The 22,352-nt window shown below is 42.2% G+C and overlaps 2 protein-coding genes across 11 annotated transcripts in view; one reads left to right on the top strand and one right to left on the bottom strand.

Moving 5' to 3' along the window:
• C4H4orf17 (chromosome 4 C4orf17 homolog) overlaps nt 1-8,401 on the top strand; it is a 72,561-nt gene extending 64,160 nt beyond the window's left edge. For 2 of the 3 annotated variants that reach the window (XM_074993559.1, XM_074993558.1), the window contains exon 10: nt 7,894-8,401. In XM_074993559.1, coding sequence (XP_074849660.1) covers nt 7,894-7,946 — 53 coding nt within the window. In that variant the 3' untranslated portion in view covers nt 7,947-8,401. Of the gene's footprint in view, nt 1-6,399; nt 6,511-7,893 lie in introns of all 3 variants that reach the window. The other variant, XM_074993557.1, reaches the window with a different exon arrangement.
• TRMT10A (tRNA methyltransferase 10A) lies at nt 28-18,783 on the bottom strand. 8 transcript variants are annotated; one of them, XM_074993537.1, is made up of 8 exons: nt 18,654-18,783; nt 13,141-13,365; nt 11,957-12,119; nt 7,792-7,863; nt 7,226-7,300; nt 5,828-5,977; nt 4,667-4,772; nt 28-1,835 (listed from the first exon to the last, which is right to left on the bottom strand). In XM_074993537.1, exons 2-8 carry the CDS (start codon nt 13,338-13,340, stop codon nt 1,666-1,668), a joined length of 936 nt encoding a protein of 311 aa, XP_074849638.1. In that variant the 5' UTR covers nt 13,341-13,365; nt 18,654-18,783; the 3' UTR covers nt 28-1,665. The 8 variants fall into 8 exon arrangements, 6 of the variants coding, with proteins under 6 accessions (XP_074849638.1, XP_074849637.1, XP_074849635.1 ...); XM_074993536.1 differs by having other exon boundaries at nt 13,141-13,439; nt 18,654-18,782; XM_074993534.1 differs by lacking the exon at nt 18,654-18,783 and having other exon boundaries at nt 13,141-16,844.
• Between the last annotated feature and the right edge of the window lie 3,569 nt (nt 18,784-22,352).

Raw genomic sequence — 22,352 nt, 5'->3', positions numbered from 1 at the left:
ACTGTCGCTATACGAAATTAATTCTGATCAATACAACAATGCAATAGAACTACTTTTGAGTGTAATGGAAGCAATTCCCCATAAATAATTTGTAGCATTTTATTTTAATGTACTCAAATCTGAGAAGGAAACAAGACAAGTATGAATAATAGAATCTTACTGAAGCTTCAAGTGTTTAGGTCAGGTTTAATGAACACTGTTTGCAGCAGCATGCAAGACCTCAATTGTAAAATGCACACTTTATACTTTGGCTTTTTGACATGTTTATTAGCAGAGGAAACTGGGCATGGCTAGTGCTTTACTTTGCTCATAGTGTACATTTCTTTTGGCTCTTCAAACAACACAAGACAATGCTTTTTTCCAAATGTCTCCAGGTCCATAGACAATATTTAACACATTTCTCTGTGGCATATCGTCACAAGACACCTACCATAGTACTTTATTTCAGCAGCAAACTATTGTCCATGACCTCTGGCAAACCTTCACTGTAGTTTACCAGATGGCTGCCAAATGAGTTCCTGAAATTAATTTTTTTAAACATAAAAACAATCCCATTGAATATGTCAAATTATGATTTGCTTTTTGCAAACCCTGTAAAACTGTAGGCCACCTGTACAGCTGCACATATTCCAATTCACTTCCCACTCTGAAACAGGTAACTGTTGAGGAAGGACTGGATCTGGATACAGAGCCAGTCATATCTACATCATCGGTTCAAAATCAGCCCAGATCACACACAACCAGACAGTTATCTTCCATATGCTCTTTGGGAGTCTGTTGACGATTGAAGCCTTGCTCTTGGTTGACACTTGTCCACATCCAAAAATTTCTACTACACCCGAATCCAAACTGTAGAAAGGGATGGGATAAAGGCCTCACCCATATGAAAGAGGGCTCTGTTTTTGACCTCCTTCAGGAGTGCCAAAATGGCTATATGAAAAATTAAGTTATAACAGTGAGCTTCAGTTCAAGACACCAGAAGAATAACTGTTTTTGAAGCAGAAACAACACTGGAAAGTATGATACTCATTCTATAGGCAGGTCTGCTTTGAAAGAAATTATTTTTAAACAACTTTGCTTTACAATGTCCAAAGCAGACCACAGTTCCTGGCTCACAATGTCTTTTTCGGAGACTGTAAGACCATACTTTGCTCAGGAAAACAGTCAGTCAATCAACAGTGAGAGGTTCTACCTACACTGCAATACACAATGCCAGAAGGTGCTTTTAGATTCATTAAACTTTTTACATTCATTGTTTTTAAGAAATAATACACGATGGAGTGGGTAAAAAGAATAATAAAATATCAAGGGCACATACATAAAACAAGGACAGTTCTGAACACATGAACAATTAGTTTCCACCATAAGCTGCAGGAAAATAAAACTGCTGGGCATATATCAAAAATTTTAAATGAAAAATAAATATTAACTTCCATAACAAAATAAGTTTTACATTAGTTTATAAAAAGCTGCAAAAATGAAGTATTTTCACGGTAAAAATAACATTCGCCTTTACCACTTCTGTCCATAATGGTGCTATATATAGCCATCTAAACAACTGTATACATCTAGAGAGATTGTTCTCAGAGGTTTCATCTAACTCATGTCTCACGTCTATCCCTTTTACCATATACGCATTTCATTCCTGCCCATTTCCGCAGAAGCCTAGTTGCTGTCCGAGTTATCATCTTCACCAGCTTCTTTTTCATGCAGATCGCATTTGGAGGAGTCATTGGCTTCTCCCAGAGGACTGGCCCCTTTCCGCGGTGGCAAGACACTGAAAAATGCTTCCTTCCAGTCTCTCTTCTCCAAGTAAGAGAGGATTATCTCAAACACTGCAACCAAGAGAAACCTCCAGCTCTTCAACAGTGAAGTAAATTTAATATGACAGCAAGAGACACCAATTTTTACAGAATATGCATCTGAAAAGCTAAGTCAGCTTTTGCAAGGAGTTTACCTTTTCCCCAACACCACAACATAAAGCCCCCTGGATTAAACAGAAAATGCAGTAGTGCTGCAGCAATCAGTAGTTCTTGTATGAGGCATTCCTGCTGTTCCCCCCAAGAAATACGCTGTGAAAATTTAGAACAGCCATAGAAATACACTTCACCCAGGCACAAAATGTACTTGCTTTCTTTTACCATGCTAGAAAATGGTGAATGAAAGCTAATTACCGAAATAAAAACACCTGCCATCTTTTTCTCCCATCCACTCACACTGGAAAAACAGGAACATCATAGTTTTGCCACATTGATTTAATAGTGTTTGTTTTCAAATAAAAGGACACAAGTGAACATAGGCCCTAAATTTGACCTGCCTTGTCATAAAATTTTGTAATTAAGTATGCTTAATCATCTTAGTGCTTTACAAGCAGTAAATCCTCACAATGATTATTCAAAATAGACAAATAAATATCTGAATTCTGTAAATGAGGAAATGGAAAAAAGATGTTTAAGATCTCTGCCTAATGAAGAGGGATTCAGTAACCAGGATAACTGTTCCTAGCTCAGTGTCTTGTATTGGGATCACTCTCCCCATCAGCAGTCAGAACTAGAAAGAATGTGTTAGCTCAGAGGCACAGGGAAATTTTAAACATTTAGCACTAGCCTTAGGATGTTGGGTTTAACTGAAGGAATCCAAGGTACTTATCCATATAACCTTGGCTATGCCCGATACGGTATTTTAGATACTACATTTGAGATCACAACAGAGGATACTCTTTTTAACCTTAAACCAAGTAAATGTAATTTCAGATGTTTATGACTTTGAATTGGGCCTGAAAAGCATGAAGAAACTAAAATCCCCCATGAGATCTACTTGAACCCTAAATGAAAATTTAATAATGTTCTTGCTCATCTTCCACCACCAGGTGGCGCTATTTAATTAAGATGGTTGGGAGAACCATAACCCTACTAAAATGTTTATATTATGCACCTATCCCTCCTCATGCCCCTGTGAGACAGTAGCAAAAAAAAGTGTCCAGCTTATCTGGTCACTTTATCTGTAGCCCCCTTCTACTATATCTTTCAAATTTTATACATGTTAAGGTATGCAACTCCCAAGAGTAGCAGATTCAGAACCAAACAGGTGTTTCACTGTGCAATCAAAAACAGCAAAATAAAGGAAAATATATATTTATAGTTTAAAAAAAGGTTACATGAAAATACCATTTACATTATACATATACACAAGATAAATATGGGCTGGCCCAATTCTGCTATTCTTATTCACGTCAAGTTGTACTTTGCATGCAAGTATAGAAATTGGACTAAATAATATTATAGTTTCAATATATGCAAGGGATTCAATTATAATAGTTAAACACTATACATTTTAAATGTCTTGTCTTTTGTGCCTGAAATCCTCAACACAGTGCATTAAAGTAGGATTTTCATATCAATACTTTATGTTATTGCTTTCCAATGGCAGATAAACATAAGAAATTTCACTGTAGGGGATAGATACAAAGAGTTAGAGATGCTAAGTGACATACCCAAGAAGACACAGTGAATCAGGAGAGTCAGAAACAAAGCTATGACTTGACTTCCAGCCTAGAAGATTAGTATCATTTTTGGAAGCTGAGGTCAGTGTAAGACTGTTGCAGGAGAGGTACTAAAACAGCCCCAGCTAATATTCTGCAGTTTTAAATGGACAATACATGAAACCTGTTCCCTATCTTGTGATACAATATTTAAAGCTATAGGTGTGAGGATTCCAATATATGGGTTTTGGAAGCTCTTAAGCTTAATCATTAACTATTGACTTAAAAGTCAAAGCTGATTCTATGCTAAATTTATGGCGTGCGCCCACTCACAATTCTGAGATGGAAAGAACATGCCATTGCATATGTCAACATTTGATAATAGTTAAGAGTACACATGTTTAGCTGCAAGAAAAAGGTCACAACAATGTAACAAAACCAAACCTGCATATTTGCAATAAAATAAAAGACAAAGAAGAAATTAAATTGATGCAAAATAAAAGACACATAAAAGAGTTAAACCAAATTTAAAAAAAAAAAATGTTGAGCAGCAGCCATATGGCATATGCTTCCATTTAAAGCAAACTAATCACTGGAAGATGCTAGGTGTCAAAGCTGAAAGACTAAGGACTTTAAAAAGTATGTAGAACATGTGGCTGCATACCTTCAACCTTTCCAAAAACCAAAATCACATATTCTGGGCTCTTGCTAAATGCCAGTGCAAGAGAATCGGGGATAGAAAATAGAATATTGCAACTTGCAAGTGAAATTAACTGTTCAACTATCTATCACGCAATCAGTGCACACCAAAACTGTGCAGCAGGGCCAGTTTTTCATCTCTTGCATTTAAAAGGGAAAGAAACACAAGGGTAAATCCCAACTTTCTGGTCCTCTGACTATATTCAAGGAAATAATTAATTCACTGTGGGTAGAATTTTCAAGAGTATTACATTTTCCAAGGGACAACTCAATAGCACTTAAGTTCCTAAGTCACCTCAGGCACAACTAGAAAAAAAAATTCACTTTTATACTAAACCATATAAAAAACACCCCACCCAGTCACTCCTAACAACAGAATGAAATAAGAATTTGATCTTTATGCTCTTATACACTTTTCAAGATTAATAGAATTTGATATTGCTGACACATTCTACAACATTCTCATTTTGCAAACTCCTGACTTACCATGATTAACTGCCAACACTTTCCGGCTGTTCATTTTCACAAAGTTTCCAAGAGGAAGTTGTGCATGACCAATTCCCTGTTCTATTGCTTTTTTGTAAGTAACCCCCTGCAGCAAAGACATTCCCCCCCACCCCCCCCCCAAAAAAAAGGTTAATAAGCCCCACAATATATAATCAGACTGTACAAGACAATGAGATTTCTACCACTGGGCAAGACAAAGGAAATAAGATAAATACTGTTTTCAGACATGTTTTTTCCAAGCAGTGTCATATTGTTGCAACTCAAGACAAAGGAGAAAGTACAGGTAGTTTTAAGGTAGTGTTTACACTGAACACAGTAAGAATTAATATCAATTATTCAGACTTGTATCTTGTTTAGCAAACACTCAGACACACAAGTTATCTGAGCTATTTTATTTTACTTTTAAAGAGAAGCAACAGAGTAGTGTTTGTTTATTCCATGACCACTTTAATACTTAAAACAAAAGTGAGAAATTGATCTTGCAGTGACTACATTCTACAGGCAAACAGAGCCCCCATTTAGATTTCAGCCTTGTTCAGTGGATCGTGTGCCATGTCAACATTTATCCCACAATTTTTTATTAATTAAAAAGGTTAAAGGGAGTTAATTCAATATGCTATTCAAAGGAAGGAACTTTTAATAGTGGTCTAAACCTTTCAGTAGCAGTCTCGCTGATGTGTCAATTGCAACAAGTACAACTCCACATCTAGGCATGGAACCTGAACTGAGACACAAAAATATTACTTGACCAGGTCAATCTGACAAACCAAGCCACTAAAGAAGGTAGGATGTCCAAGATCCATTGCATATACAATCACGACAATTCCATGCAAGGGCATAACTGCATTAATGCAGACATTCTTTCAGAAGCTCTAGTCTTCAAGGGGTATAACAGGAAATCAAATTTGTACTTATGCATGCTTACATTTAAAAGATAAAATTAAAATACGTTTTAAAAATTAGCAAAAGTCATTATGCACAATCACCTCTAGAACCACTTTTTGCTTTTAAGAGCTTTACTGAACAAAAATCAATCAATATGCTTTTTAAATAAGTATCTTTTGCTGATTTGCATGTATTAAATAATAACATTGAACTAGATGTTAAAAGAGCAGGTTTAAAGCATGTACTATCTTCTACCTTGTGGTGATTATGATCCACTAGACCTCCAATTACATAGGCTTTAGTCTCATCTAGTTCCTTCAGCAGAACAGGAGAGTCTGATGTAAGATACACAAGGTCTTCCTTCTTCATTAGCTCAGTATAATGCTCTGATAAAATATGGATATCCTTTGAGATATAAAGAAATTCATGGGTTACACGCACTACTGAATAATGCTTGACCAAGCTAAACACAAGCTTAAGAGCAGCATACCCATGCTGGCCAAGCAGTATCAAGCATAATTTTGTCCCATATCCTCTGTACTGGTTTCTGGACATCTATGCTGCAGCTTTTAAAAAGCAGTAATCAGGACATGTACGATGGAACTGCTCTATCATTTATGAATATAGTTTGTTGACCAAGTTATTGTTATGAACATATTGGTTTAGTAAGTGCTGTAAGAAAAATAAATCATGAAGGAAAGAATGGTTCAAGATATGCCACTTCTCTGCATAAACTCGAGGACTGTTAGGAGAGAATACCAGGACAGGAAAAAAAAAAAAATCCATGCACAGAGCTATTGCAGGGTTTAAAAATGCTCTCTCTCAAGACAGAAATTGTGCAAGTAACGCAGCTATAACAGACCAGAAGGAATTCAGCTGGGGGTATTTGAAGAACTTGGGCCCACCTACGTTGACATCAGAGAATAGTGAGCCTCTAGGTAAAGTATATATGCAGGCCCTGTTAGTTTAAAAGCATTTTATAACTGCACCATGAAGGCTAGCCAACTGACACAGGTAAGCTGCTGGTGTTTTTACAGACATATCAAAGAAGCGTGTTCAAAGTCATAACATTTGACAGAAGTAGGTAAAGAACGCTGTACTCCTTGTAGGTAATGCTTCCTCATACAAACAATGAAAATAACGAAGGAATGTTATTAAAGGGAAAAAAAAGGTTACGAGGATGCTGAATGGGCCAATATTGCCAGTGACAGTTTCTGGAGCAAGACAAGATAGTATGGATAAGTTCACTACTGTTTCATCTCTGGAAACCCAGAATCTAGTCTAGAAAAAGGCATAACAGATGTAATTATCTTCACATTTAGTCAATACAGTCTTAGATAAAGGGCCATGTATTGTAAGAACTAAGGAGTTAGAACATTACTAGTTAGAACAGAGATGCATGGACAATATTAACTGAAGAAATGCCTAGGTACACAAAGCTAGTCTCAAGCCAGGTCAGTCACTCTGCTAAATTCACTCAAAAGTGAAAGCATGAACAGCTGAAGTAACACCACTTTTTCATGTCTTGATAAAAATAGAGTACATAGAAAAGTTACAATCCAAGGTAACTGTAGCACCTTTGAATGACTATTAAGATCATACTTTTCCTGGGAAATGTCTGAGTCAGATAATTGCTTAACTGGTTATCATTACCTTCCAGTTGACCCATCCTTTGTCAGTTTCATTCATGTTGTCCTTCAACTGCCCTCCATGGCTGGTCAAGTAAAACTTAAAGGGAGACAAAGAAAAAAATTATAATACCCAAAAATCAAGATGCTGATTTCTCTCCACATGTGCTTTATCAGACAAGCTTTTTGTCTGAAGTGTTATCTAAAAATCAGTTTCATTATCTACCAGATGAATCTGGCACTAAAAACATTTTTGAATGGTCAGTACAAAGGATTAAAGGATAAAGCATTTTTTGCCTTATGTTCTGCATAAAGTGGATATCAAAAAGTTATTTTGGACTGGCAGACCTTATATTAACATTCACATTCCTTTTAATCTATGTACATATTTTTATGTTGCTCAGCATTGCAGAGACAGTGTTTGCATTCCCTTATACAGGTGTTACAAAAATATGATCAAAATTAAGCTATCCTTTTCTTTTCTGCTAAAACTATTCTCTCTTTTGGGCGTGGACTACCTCTTTTACATGTGCTGCACATCACTAAGCAGGGCCAGTTTCCAGCAAATATGGACTGTTTGTTGCGACATACCTGTACGGGATGTAAGGCTTTACGGTTTTCTGCGTAACACCGCTGAATTTGCTTGTGAAGCTTCTTGACATCCTGTATACAACACAATTTGTTTTTATACAGTCCTTCAGACAGATCACCACAAAATGCTTTACCAAGAGTCAGTCAGAAGCTAGAGAAAGAAAGAGGAAGCTTTTAACCAGCAAAATGGATTCCTGGATAGGAGAGCATCAGATCCTTCAAGAGAAAAGGAGAATGAGCAACTGTGAGAGAATTACGTGTATACAAAATACAAACATCTCCCCCAGATGATCCATTTAACCACTAATAAAAAAATTGTGACTTGATTCGCACTGTGCATTGTTCAGTCACTCACTAACTTATAATCACACAGAACAATCTGTAATTCAATAGCAATATATAAAACTACTTCCAGGAACAGAATAGATTTCATCATGCATATTTTTATGATCAAAGCCCCTCTAGTGACCACACAAAACACACCCCATGCTAATTACACTAATTGTTAAAGGTTCAAGCAAGTGATAGACAGGAAAGGCATTGATACAGTGTTTTTATTTTAGTTACATAAAAACAATGTTTATCAACTATGGAGTAAAGGACAAAAACCAAAACCCACCACAAATCACAATGGCTTCTCTCTAACCAACCATATCATGAAACAATCCAAGTTTCCAGCCCTTCTACCTATAATCCCTCAGCCTCCCTAAATTACTTAGATCCATCAGCTTTTCAGCCCTTGTATAGACAAACAGTCTTGTCTTCTTGTACCATAGCCTCCCTTCTCCATGTACTGCCATGTCTTTTCACAATAAAATCTTCTCATCTCTTTGGAAGTCAGCCAAGTAGCCATTTCAGTTCCCATGTTGACAGAGAGCTTCATGTTATGCCCCCACACATTTTACTGCACCTACTCTCAAAACTGCACTCCTGCACTTCAATTTGCTGTCTGATCACTTCACTAAGGACTTAACTTGCAGACTGAAATTCCCAGAATTCTTCTTTTCATCAGTCTCTCAGTAACAGACGGCTGCTACTCCATCTTCATCGGCACCCATGTTTTGCTACTGGGTGACACTGCTGGCTGAACTGTTGAGCTAAAGAGGCTGTCCACGTGTTGTGTTGTTAATTTTTTCGTTGAAGGACGGCCTTGATACAACTGAATACACAAGAATCTGCTTTCTTCTTAGGCAAGAGTTCACCTTTCATTCATCACTCTGGTTTAACTAGTCTTTGTTCACATTGATTTCCCCCTTCCATTTCATTCGTGTCATCATTTCCAGGCAGGCTGTAAGGAGTTTCCATGAAACTGTGTCTCCTTTCACAGTTTTCTTAACTGGGATGCAAAGAGTATTAAATAAAGTTATAGCAATAGTGTAGTCAGAATTTACTTCCTTTAATACTTTGATATAAATTGTTTCAATGCCCTGCTCTGCAAGATCTTTCAGTGCTTGCTATAATTTCTTGACTGCATAGATCACTACACTTTTTCCACAGTCACTCAACAAAGAGAATACAGTAAACTGGGTTTGGTCCTGCTTAGAGCAGGGGGCTGGACTCGATGGCTTTTTTAGGTCTCTTCCAGCTCTACTGTTCTATGAAACTCTGGTATCTCCCAGCGGTTGCTGGATATTCAAATATTTAAGTTAATGGAGAACTGCTGGGGGGAGGCACAGGCAGGGGTTAATGACCCCGTAAGAAAATTCAGCTCCTCCCACTCCCCAGTACCAACTCCCACTCAAATGCTGCCTTGTTTACTTGCACATCAAATTTCAATGATGCTTATTTGGCTCTGATGTGCAGGTGCTGGGACACGTGAGATGCAACAAGTTTGGTGTACAATGCTTTGTTCTGTTAATTACTAGTTTTCCACCCGTTCTCCTGCACCATTATTGTTTACCTGTACAGTGTCAATTCCCTTTTGCATTTTTGAGGCTGCTGCTATCTTCAGGTGTCTAAGAATCTTTCATTTCGGTACTTCTCAAAGTCCTCTTATCAGAAGATGAGTACTTAAGTTTGTCATCATCCTTTCACTGTACATTCCTCTGCTTCTCCAGCAAGTGCCACATTTCCTCAGAGATTCTTCCCTTCAGTCTCTTTCTTTCTGCTAGTTTCACACATTATAAAAACTTTATTTGTAAGCTGAGGTAGTCTTCATTGCAGGTCTCTGTAAGATTCCGGTCTTCCTTGAAAATGTTCTCTGTCAAGACTACCTGATTGCTGTCTCTGATTTGCCATCTCTAGTGTTTTCTACCCCCAGCCCCTCCCCCCAGCTCTAACTCAATGTCCTCCCACTCCTCCCCATTATAACCCAATTCCCCACCCCCGAGCCACTGCTGCTGTGCACTTCTTTCACTAAGTGGTGGGTTGCATGCACAGAGCAGCAGATGGCACATGGCATGAAGAGCACTGCACTAGTTCCAGCCTGGGGGTGGGTGGGGAAATAGAGCCCACGAGTCCTGGCTCACAGCCCTCCTGCTCTAACCCCCAGGCTAGACTCAAACCCTTGAGGTGGAATAGAAGCCACTAAGAGTCCTGGCTCCCACCCCCCTAACCACTACCCTAGACTCCCCTCCACTAGGATAGAATCCAGGTGCTGGGCCAGAACCCAGGAGTCCTGGCTCCCAGTCTCCCTCCACTCTAAACAGCAGACCCCACTCCCCTCCTGGTGCTGTGCTGGTACCCACAGGTCCTGGCTGCCAGCCCCCCTGCTCTGAGCACTTGGATAGACTTCCACCCCCCACCTCCCTAGGGGAATAGAACCCAGAAGTCCTTGCTCCCAGCCTCCTGAACCACTAGACTCTGAGACACACCAGTTGCGAAGCACTGGTTCAAACTACTGAAGAACACACTCCACTATCCTCACTGTCAGACACACCAGGGCCACCAATGCACTAAATACTTTAGAAAAACAATAGTTTTTTGCACACAAAAGGAAGGGAGTCTATTCTAGCATCTAGAAAGCTTTATGGAAAATGCCCTGCCAGCACCTGCTCTCTTATCTCAAAAGAGCATCTCTGATCTCTGTTGTCACAGTATGGTATGAAGAGAAGTGCCTCACGTGGGTTCTAACCACTTACGACTTTAAAGAGGTTCAGGCAATCACTTTGAACTCTACGTAAAATCCCACTGGACAATAGTGCCACTGAACACTGTTGACATAGGCTCCCTGTGTTACATGCTAGCTTCCAGTTTGTTCTGCCTAGTTTGAATCTGAGTGTCTCAAAATGCAGCCTCATACAGAGTGTAATACAGTCGTCTAATCTTCAGGCATTAATGGAATTGTAAATTCTTCAAAGCAGAGACTGTCTTTGTGATTTATATTTGTACAGAGCCCAGCGCAACAGGTCCTAGTCCATAACGAGAGCTCCTAAATACTATAATAGACACAGATGATGGTAGAAAGGCTTGCATCAAAAAGAAAAGGGCACAGTCTTTTGGTCAGATGTAAATGAAAAAGACTGGCTTTTTGATTATAGCTACTATTTAGCCAACTGGAGATTCAGTAAAACCAAGATGGCATCTGGCTCACAACTGGTGGAAACACTCCCTTGAAGTACAGGTGATGCCCATTCTGATTTGCCCCATTATGTATCCTACCCACCAAAATCACTCCAGGCTTTTTTTTTCCCCCCTCCTTTTCCTTTTTAAAAATTTATTAACCAGAAGCCAGCTCAACTTCATCTAGCCTTCTATTTTATAAAAACTCAATTATTTGTTATACTAGACCAACCAGCTGTGATGTAACTGAGACAGTGCTGAGTACCACCATAATGCTAAACATACTGTATCCCAGGTACTCTCACTAACTGCTATGGCTTTAAACATACCCGGAACAGGAGGGTGATGGGAAAAGAGGAACAACCTCTGCAGTGCTCCCAGCAAAGTGGTTTCTGAATGAGAACTGCTCAAGGCTTAAGGGCTGGTGCCAGGAACAAGGTTCTATTTTCTGTTCTGGGATCAAGTTAATTTACAAGAACAGATCTGTAAGACTGCCTCTGTATAAACTTGCCAAAAATATCAGTTATCTTTAGAAATCTGGCAAATTTGAAAATCTAGCATATAAGCTATCCCTCACGCACTAAGAAAGATTTCATTTCCACCTGCTCTCAGACCATGCCATATAGAAAAATCAATCTCCCTCCAGGAATAAAGTTTCATTTACCTTTAATGCCATTAAGTTGTCAAAACTGCAGTCTATAATAAGACGAAGAGTACTAGGAACAACATCCCTACGTATACGCTTCCTGACGCTCCCTTCATTGTTAGATTCCAATTGATACTGACGCTCCAGTTTTCTTTTCTGGCGTTTCTCTTTTCGTTTCTGCCTAGTAAAGTTAAAATTAAGCATTGTCAGGCTTGTGGAAATAGTTCTGTATGATGTTCAGAGATACATATACTTTACTGAAAAATTCAAACAAGAGAGAGTGGTAGGCTCCACCGGTTCCCTGGGGAGTAATGTAGCAATGGAGAGAAGTTCAGAAGCAACCCAAAACTTATCTTTCTCTGACTCTGGAATAGTGATAAAACCTATAACAGGTCTCTGACCCAGAACTCACTAACATCATTGGAAAGAATCCAATCTATTTCAGTGGGATCCGGAGCAGTCCATACACTTCTAAGAACCACTTTGGCCAAAAGGGCATAGAACTTTCCGGAGTCTCAATCTAGGAGTTAACACATATTGTTTAACACTGAGAGACTAAGGAAACGTATTAAGGTGTGACAGATGGGACAAGTTGTCCAAAATCAAAGCAGGAAACTAAGGCTCAAGAAGTTCATTCTGAACAGCCAGTGTCTTGGGAAGGTACCACTTAACATATGCCTGTACCTAGAAGAGCTCATGCTTTGATATCCTTTCTCTCCCCCAGAAAAACAACAAAAACCTACCAGCATATCATCCTAAAAGATCATGACCCCCCCATGACAGCATCATGTATCATCAATAAGGCTCACTCTCTGATTATTGGTTTTGGCCTCAACTTCAGGCTACAAGGACCGCTTGTGATAGAGGAGTAGTATGCTTGGCCAGTTCAGAAACTAGAAATAATGCCTCTCATTGCTCAGCAACCACCATTTCAGCCAAAATATTTGCAGGGAAGATGTGCTGACATCTTCTACCTGCTGAAAAACAGTTGCTGAATCACAGACCACTGAGCAGGACAATAATTAAGTACGTTCTAACAGAGCAGCTCAGGGTGTGTCTCATACTCCACATTTGAGCCAACAGTGACTTTAATTCTTTTTGCTATGCAAAAACTTTATAGACAAATTCTGCTCACATATAAAAATCACTAAATTAAATACTGGATGGGAATCAGAAATTGGGGAAGTCATAACAAATCACACCTGCGTAAATCTCTTTGCTCTTCCCATTGTTTCTGCTTCATTAGCTTCTTCATTTGCTTCTTTGACATAACGCCAACACACTCTGCCTTGTCTGATGCCAGCTCTCCTTTACTGACTTGATTATCATTTGAGTTAAGCTTTTCTTCCACATCAGGAACCTCTGTGGATAACGGATTTTCAGCTGGCATTTCTGAGGACATTCGCTTTCCGATGGCTTCACTGAATCTTGCGTAAATAAGTTTGAATTTGCAGAGTAGGTATTTCATAAAAAGCAAGGGGTTTTCCCCCAGAGGCTGTTTCTGCAAGAAACAAAAGATGGAGGGGAGACAGAGGAAGCAGGCACATGGAGCCAACTGGCTATGCCGCCACCAGCAACAGTAGGGACAGGGAGCCATGTGCAGTGACCAATGGAGGCAAGTGCCCTCCATTTGGCAACCTGAATGTGTTACACACCCCACCACTGCCCTAAGCCTCCTCCTGGACCTAAACTCATCCCCAGAGTACGGCTGCAGCCCCTGCCGGCCCCACACCAACTGTACTATAAAATGGACTTTCTGTGCAAATCAAAAATATCATTTTATTGAGCTTGCCAGTTGGGGAAGTGCTGAATAAAAGGGCTTTTAATGTAAACTCCAAATACATGTGCAGGAGAAAGAATATCAGCTCAGATGGCATGCCTCAGATGTTTGTTGTTAAGTAAAGTTCTCTGCCTATTTACTGCAGATTTCCCAGACTGTTTTTATCTCTTCATTTTCTTAAATAAGTCAATGTAGTGGCAAACAGAATTTAATTGGAAGAGTCTCATCTTTTGTGGTTTTCCAATCACATTACCCTATTTTTAAGTGTTTTTCTTTTTTCCTGTCCTCTTGCTATCTAAATGTTGCAGACAAATAGGGAACTATACCAGGCCAACTGTGTAGGGAAAATAATTAAATTAACTATCATGCCTACATAGTACTATCAAAAGGTACAAAGTAAAATTGAACAAATTAGAGAATGTTTTTGTAAACTTACATTTAGAGTAACGGTACAGGTTAATTATAATAATAGAAATTAATTTTAATTTTTAATTGGAAAGAGATGTCTGTCCTTTTAAAACCAAACTTTGACTCTTACCCCTTTAGAAATTTATGTTGTAATATCAACTGTCATAGTTAAAAAGTTTGCCATGGGGGAAAACTAAGGCAACTGGGGAAGAAAGGGAATAACTCGTTTAGCGGAATGCCCTGGATACAAGTTATAAATTTGCTCTAGTTCTTACCTTTCTGGTTCTTAAATGAGAACTATGACAAAGGTTATATCGTGTTAGTGTAAGCATCAGAGAGATAGTGATGTTACTCTGTATTCACAGAAACGAGTAGTCCTCTGGTATCTTACAGAGGAACAGATTTATCAAAGCACAAACTTTTGTGGGCAAAGACCCACTTCAGCACCTGCCTCCAGAATTTCCATTACATGCATCTGACGAAGTGGGTCTTTGCCCATGAAAGCTTATGTTCCAATAAATCTGTTAGTCTCTAAGGTGCCACAGGACCTCATTGGTTTAGTGTTAGTATAGTTTGGACTCTTTTGGACTCTCCTAAATGCTCCATGAGTTCTGCTAATTTGGAGTAGTTATCAAAGTCATGGTTTGCTAATAAGGCTGTGTAGTTTGCTATCCTATGTTGCAGAGTAGCTGAGGATCTAAACTGGGGAGTCTTGTATCTCTGATTTGCAGCATCCCCCACCAGAAAATTGGGGTGCAGGTGGGAGAAAAGAAAAACAAGTTCTTTTGAGGGGGACAAAACACTTTTTGTCTGCCCTTTTGCAAGCTTCTTGAATGCTATTCCACCACTCGAGGATGGATGAATGTTTTTAAGGAGGAGATGCTGCTTCCCTTTACTTCCTGAAGCTTGACTTCTTCTGTAGTGGCCACTTGGGGTTTGGTACTTGGCTACTGTGAAGCAGATGAGGTCTCAAAATGCACCCTCAGTGTCACAGCACTGGTGCCTGGAAAGGTTCTGGGTGCCCAAGTGCTTGTGGCGCTGGCAGGATCCCCCTGCTGTGTCCGGGGGACAACTGAGGTGGCAGTGACCTAGTTAGTGACAGCCCATGTCCCCTTTGCCTCTTAGGGGTCGGGAAAGCCAATCTCCAAATGGGGGAAACCTACCTGTTTACTGTTGGGCTCTGCATTAGGTTGTAGAGACTTTTCTAAGAGCAGCATATGGTGCCTAAGTTCATGGTCCTTCCTGGCTCTCGCTGTCATAACATGACAGTGGTCACATTCTTGGGGGCATGTGGCTCCCCCATACAGCTGCTCTGCTCAACAGAAGCAGGCATTGGTCAGTGCAGGATAGGCATTTCTTGAAGCCCTGTGAGCCCGGCATGATAAGCCATTAATGGTTGATGGCAGTGCTGTGGACTCAAGATAAAAATGTCTCTGCAGCTTCCACCCACTAAGGGCAGTAATCTCCTTTGCTTGGTCTTTTGGTGAGGTCATTTTGGTTTGTTTGTTTGTTTGTTTTTTAAAGCAGCTGGCTGAGAGTGGAGCTATTGCTGATGAAGTGGGTACATGGCAGAACAGCTCATTCTTAACTGTTTATTATTATTATTAAGAAAATAGCTAGTGGAGGAGGAGATTAAGTGTCCAGGAGGCAGATAGCTCCATCTGTGACCTCGGGTGGTTGAAGAGGAACTGAGAAGAGGGAATTAGGCCGTGCCCAACTGTCAAACTGCAGGCACTGCAAGATGCCTGCTGTGCATGTGTGGCCTGACCAGCAACAGCTTAGAAAAAGCTCCAATTTGCAGCTCTGGAGATGTCCACCCCCATATGTGGAGCACACACGGGGGCATCACCCAAAGAAGAACTAGTGGTGTCCCCCTCAAGGGTCTGTACTGGGACCAATCCTATTCAACTTATTTATAAGTGATCTTGAGAAAGGGGTAAATAGTGAGGGGACAAAATTTGCAGATGATACCAAATAGCTCAGGATAGTTAAGAACAAACCAAACTGTGAAGAACATCAAAAAAGATCTCACAAAACTAAATGATTGGACAACAAAATGGCAATGAAATTTGATGTTGGTTAACATAAAACAATGCACACTGAGAAAAAAATCACAACTAGCCACACAAAGTAACAGGGACTAATTTAGAGATCTTGGAGCCATTGTAGATAGCTCTCTGAAAACATCCACTCGATGTGCAGCAGCAGTCAAACAAACAAAGCCAAACAATGTTAGCAATCATTAAAAAAAACTGACAGAAAATATGGCAGAGAATGTCTTATTGTCTCTGTATACTTGCATGCTACGCCCACTTCTTGAATACTGAGTACAGATGTGGTCGCTTCATCTCAAGAAAGATATATAGTTAAGTCCCCCACTTACACAGGTCCGAATTACACTGACACAGTAAGGTCTCAGAGTATGAGAATCCAGAATATGCAACCCACTCTTACACAGCTGATCCCCGATTCATACGGTAATTCCCGGCTTTATGTGGGTTTACCTTACGCGAAATTCGCTTTAATGCAACTTTCACACAAGGTGAAGCTGCTGGGCTGTCAGCCTGCCTAGTTTCCCGCAGCTGCAGGCAGCTAGGCAGGCTAAGAGCCCTGTCCCCCTGCCTTCTCAGAGCAGTGTTGCTTGACAGCCACTCTGGTTCACCCCCATTAAACCCCTACACTGGCTCAACCACCCCACTCCAACTCTCCCACACTCCTGGTTGCAGCTCACCCCCCCCAACAGCACCTGGCTCACTTTCCCCAGCAGGAGACTCCAGACATATGCTGGTGGGGTCCCTACCAACCCTCATGCACCGGCTCCAACCCCCGTGCCCCAACCCCGCACAATTGGCTTAATGCGCATGGCACTCCAACACCCCCGCCACTCAAGCAGCCTGCCCTGGTGCACCCCCATTCAACCCCCCCCCCGGCTCAACTCCCCACATTCCCCATGTGGGGCTCCGGCTTCAACCTTTGTGTGGGCTCCGATTCCCCCCACTCACCCATGCCACCCCAGTGCACCTCCCATTCAACCCCCGCTGCTCAGCACAACCCCTCCCCTCATGGCTCCAGCTCTCCCTCTCCACCCCCTGCCATCTTACACAGAGCTCTGGCTATCAGACACCGCTGGCAGCATGAGCAGGGGCTCTAACCCCCCTGCCAACCCAACCCACCAACAGAATAATCAGTCAGGGTCCTCATGAGAAGGAAAAAAATATATATCTCAAAACTCATTGACTGGGCTCCCAACCAAACTAGGGGCTTTCCCCAGCAGTGGAACAAGCTGGTGTTTATGCTCCAGCCTCACGGAGAGTGCCAAGGTTTGGAGACTTGCTGTGAGGCTGGAGCATGAGTGATGACTCAGCCCACTGCAAAGGGAAAGCAGTGGAGCCTCACTGCGGGGTAGATCCAAATAAGCTGAGATTTGTACCCAGACTGCATGCTATGTGTGTCTCATCCCCGTTCTAGAGCCTTATCATCACACAACTGTTAAAGTGAACGTATTAAAGAGAACTACTACTAAATTCCTAACACTTTAGAAACAACAAGAAGTCCTGTGGCACCTTATAGACTAACATATTTTGGAGCATAAGCTTTTGCAGGCAAAGACCTGCTTCGTCCGCTAAAGGGGAATGAGCAGCTAGAATCTCAGGTGTTAAATTTACCACTAGCATAAGTTGGTTATATTCCTTAACAGCACCCATGTTCTTCTAATGAAGCGGGTCTTTGCCCACAAAAGCTTATGCTCCAAATATCTTAGTCTTTCAGGTGCCACAGGACTTCTTGTTGTTTCTAAAGTGTTAGGAATTTAGTAGTCGTCCACTTTAATATGTTCACTTTAACAGCTGTTCTTGTTATTTTTGAAGATACAGACTAACTCGGCTACCTCTCTGATACTCACACTTTAGAGCTCTGTAACATCCTCAAAGCCATCATAACATTACTATTTTAGAAAAACATGGCTGCTGTTAAGGAATATAACCAACTCACGCTAGTGGCAAATGTAACACGTGAGATTCTAGCTGCTCATTCCCCCCTTAGCTGTAGCTGCATTTACCCACGTGTCCACCCTACCTATGCAGTGCAGCTGGCCGCATCCGTGCGGGAGACCCCAAGCACTGAACTGACAGGTATGTTCTGGGAAAGGGTTTGGACACGCTGCAGTCAGACCGAGGCAAGCTCCTGCCGGGGGACGTGGGACACCAGCGCGCCCCTCTGTCCCGGATACACGCCTAGGAAGCACTGGGGCCCAGGCAGGGGAGCCCCAGGGCACGGGAGCGCGCCGCGCACGGGGAAAGGCGGCGCCCAGCTCTTGCAAATCCACTGGGGCAGTCACTGGTCTTCAAGCCGCGAGGCCCAGGGAGCCCGCAGGCGAGCGCGGTCCGCCCCCGCCGGCGGGCGGTTCCCGGAGCTGACGCGGGCCGCTGGTGAAGCCCCGTCCCGGGGGTTAGCGCGGACAGCACCGCATGCTCTCGGAGCGGGCCGTGCGACTCGGTCCGCGAGGGCTCCCCAAGGGGCGGCACTTACCTGCGCGCGGCACTCGCCGGAGGCTGCGGAGGGGCTGTCGGCCCCAACGGCTCCTCAGCCGCAGCTCGGCGGCAACTCAGGCAGTGAAGTCACTGGAGCCGCGTCGCTCGTGTGACGTCATCGCCCCGCGCCACCGCCCTTGGGCTCTTTTCGGGAGGGGCTGCTGAGTCAGGGAGCGCAGACGCCGCCGAGCAGCAGCGTGGCACGCGGGTGCCCCTATGCGGAGCGATTCTTCCTCTCACCCCCACCTCAGCTCGCTGGACTCCGGACACGGCGGGCTTTGGTCTCCTGAATTACTGCTCTCTCCGGCCCACAGCGGCGTGTCCGGGCAGGGCCCTTACCACTGCGCGCGAGCTGGAGGGGGCACGGCGGCAGCCTACGGCAGCCGCTTACGGCTGCGCCGTTAGAAGCTCAGCGAGGTGTGAGGGGAGCTAGGGGCTCCAAGCACAAATCTGGTCAGTCTCCATTGCAACAAGGCCCATGGTGTGACCCACAAAACTTGTCCTTGGTGGGGTCTTATAGCCCCCCTGGAGGACGCGGTTTGCTGTGGCAAGTGCAACCGTGAATGCTGAGCTGGGGGCAGAAGTAGGGCACATGTTCAGTGACCTTCAGGCACAGGGATGCGTGGACAGCGTGGTTGCTAAAAGCTGTGCAGTGTAGACATACCCACAGAAGGCTCCCGCGGCCGTTAGAGTGCTGATCTGGAGCAGCTGATCGACACAGGGCGGACCCATGAAAGAAATTGCAACAGCCTCCAGCCAGTTAACATGACACAGTTTTAATCATGTAACCGGTTTCAGTGGCTATTTACATCCCTACAGATTATCAAGTCGTGTTTTTTAAATGTTGCCAGTAAAAATATTCAAAATGACAGTTGGCAATATGGTCTTTCAGTTCATATATACATTGGGAACATCACATACATTAACATTTTACAATACCACTCATTTTCCTGATATAAAAATAGCTTTTGTCTTTTCTCAAAAGCAGGGGGGTCTTTTGGGGTAGGGGCTCAGTAAGCAGATAGGAACCCTTGCACATTTACTATAGAAGTCACAATTTTAATCTGATAGAAAAATACCAAACAAAGCTATTACCCTCTAATGCAGGAGTCAGCAACCCTGGCAAAGGTGCCAAGAGTGGCCCATGAGCTAATTTTCATCAGCATGTGAGGTGGGAGCTCAGCCCCTGCCCCTTCCCACAACGCAGCTGGGAGCTTGTTTGAAGTCATGCTGGCTGTAGATTAACAAAAGAGCAGCTAATGCTACCAACGAACACCTAAATGGTAAAAACAAAAAGCAGTCAAGTAGCACTTTAAAGACTAGCAAAATAGTTTATTAGGTGAGCTTTCGTGGGACAGACCCACTTCTTCAGACCATAGCCAGACCAGAACAGACTCAATATTTAAGGCACAGAGAGCCAAAAACAGTGAGCAAGGAGGACCTGCTTACTGTTTTTGGTTCTCTGTGCCTTAAATATTGAGTCTGTTCTGGTCTGGCTATGGTCTGAAGAAGTGGGTCTGTCCCACGAAAGCTCACCTAATGAACTATTTTGCTAGTCTTTAAAGTGCTACTTGACTGCTTTTTGTTTTGATAGTGTATAGACTAGCACGGCTTCCTCTCTGTTACTAAATGGTGAAGTTCTGCATCTTATTAATGAAACTGTTGCAAGTAGTACTATTAATGATTTTAAAAACTATCACTGGCACTCAGACTGTACATAGAGGTAAAATTTCATTCCTCTGCCTTGGAAAGGTTGCTGAACCATGCTCTAAAGGTTGCTCTCAGTTTCAATCTGGCCTTGGGGAAGTTGACCTTGCCATAGTCTAGCTTGAAACTGCTTTGTGGATAGTTGGATGTTTTCAAATGGCAATTTTGACATGCATACTTCCTGCATGTTAACAATTTGAAGCGTGGTTCTGCTCTAAGAAGTCAACTCTCCTGCATACCTGTCTGCCCCAACTCCCCTGCCTAATTCTAGAGAATAATAAAAAGGAGATAGCAACTCTCTCTTGGCTATAATACTACCATGAGTAAGTTACTGAAAAGTCAAAAGCCATGGCCCATTTTGGGGGTGCCAGTCCTGTAATGGAAAATGTATCTGCACACTTACTCAGAGTTCCTTCCCCTGCATCTAGTCCACCAGTCTTTTACTGGCAGGACTGTAGTTGAGTCAAAAACAGATACTGTGTTGCTGCTCAGCTGGATCTCTTGTTGTCTTTTCCACATCTGCCTCCTCTTCTCACTGTTCATGATAGAAGCTTGGGATTCAGCCACCTTGCAGACATCAGCATTTATCTGTGGTGGTGGTGGGGTCTTTGCCAAGATGGCAGACAGCTGCTTGTAACAGCAAAAGATCTGCTTGGTGTCAGATCAGTTGTTGGATCCCTGACCTTTCTGAATGCCTGCTAAACCTTCTTAGCTTTCATGCAGTGCTGCTGCTGGTTCCTGCCACAGCCCTTCTCATCAATCACCCAAGCAATCTGCTTGTAGCTGTCCACATTTCTACAGCTTGTTCTGAGCTTTATCTGCACAGCATCTTCTCCTCATGCACACAGGAGATCCACTATCTCCTGTGTACTTCAGGCACGAGCGCATCATTGGGCAGTTGCACTCAATAATGGAGAGCTGTTAGGAATGTTTGCCAAGCTGAGCAATCAGGAAAAGGAATTTTTAAAATCTGTATGGCTTTAATGCAGAGCGGGTGAGCTTCTGCTGGATCTGACTTTTGGGCTGTAGAGCTCACAATGGTTACCACAGCTGTCGGTCTGGGATATTGCTGGACAGTTGCTAGAGGACTTTTAGGGCTGACAATAGGTAATACCGTGTCTACTCTTGCGCTGTGTAGACCTTAGTACAGTAAACATGGCTTGATGTTATTTGGGGAGGTGGTGTTACTATGTTGGCATAACAGGCAGTTACATCAATGGGAGACAAACTAAGTGTAGACACGTACTCCACCAGGTTGATGCAAAAATCCCTTGTCTCAGCTTAATTCCATAGTGTACACTAGGCCTAAGGCCAGACCTGAGCCCTGCAGTTACAGTTTAGGCTCCACTCCTTCAAACACTTATGCAAATGAAGTAGTTCCCCCACTGAAGTCAAGGGGACTGCACACAAGCACAAGTGTTTGGAAGAGATAAGTTAACAATTATGTTGAGAATGGGCAAGAAATAATAAAATGCCATTTACTTGCCTTCAGCTCTGTTGGTTCCACAGGCTCAAGAAGAGTGAAAAGTAATAACACATTTATTTTTATCTGTGGATTAGTGATGTACCCAAATGCTCAGAGGTAAGAAGGTGCTATATTTACAGTCAAATTCTTCAGAGAACAACCATGATTTAAAAAAAAAACAATTCCATATCCATTCCATCTTTTAAAATGTGTTACAGTATCCGCACTGCACATTCACATTCATTATTCACTTAGTTCTTAAGACTACAGTGCCATTGCCCAACTGGAGTGGAAGTACACTATGTAGTTCTTATCTTTTCCAACCAGACAATCTGCTGGAAGAATGCTGCAGAACTGCAGTTTATTCTGGAGCTCAATGTGGCTATATGTACACTAGAGGGTTCTGTCGACAAAATTCATGGCATATCCAGATTCCCAATGTGTTCTGTTGACAGTAAATCAACTGAACGCAGCACTTTTGTTGCCAGTCTTATCCCGTACCCTATGAGGCATAATGCCTCTATT

This window comes from Carettochelys insculpta, chromosome 4, assembly GCF_033958435.1.
Source record: "Carettochelys insculpta isolate YL-2023 chromosome 4, ASM3395843v1, whole genome shotgun sequence".
Taxonomy (NCBI): Eukaryota; Metazoa; Chordata; order Testudines; family Carettochelyidae; genus Carettochelys; species Carettochelys insculpta.
This window is presented reverse-complemented; position numbering and strand designations above follow the sequence as displayed.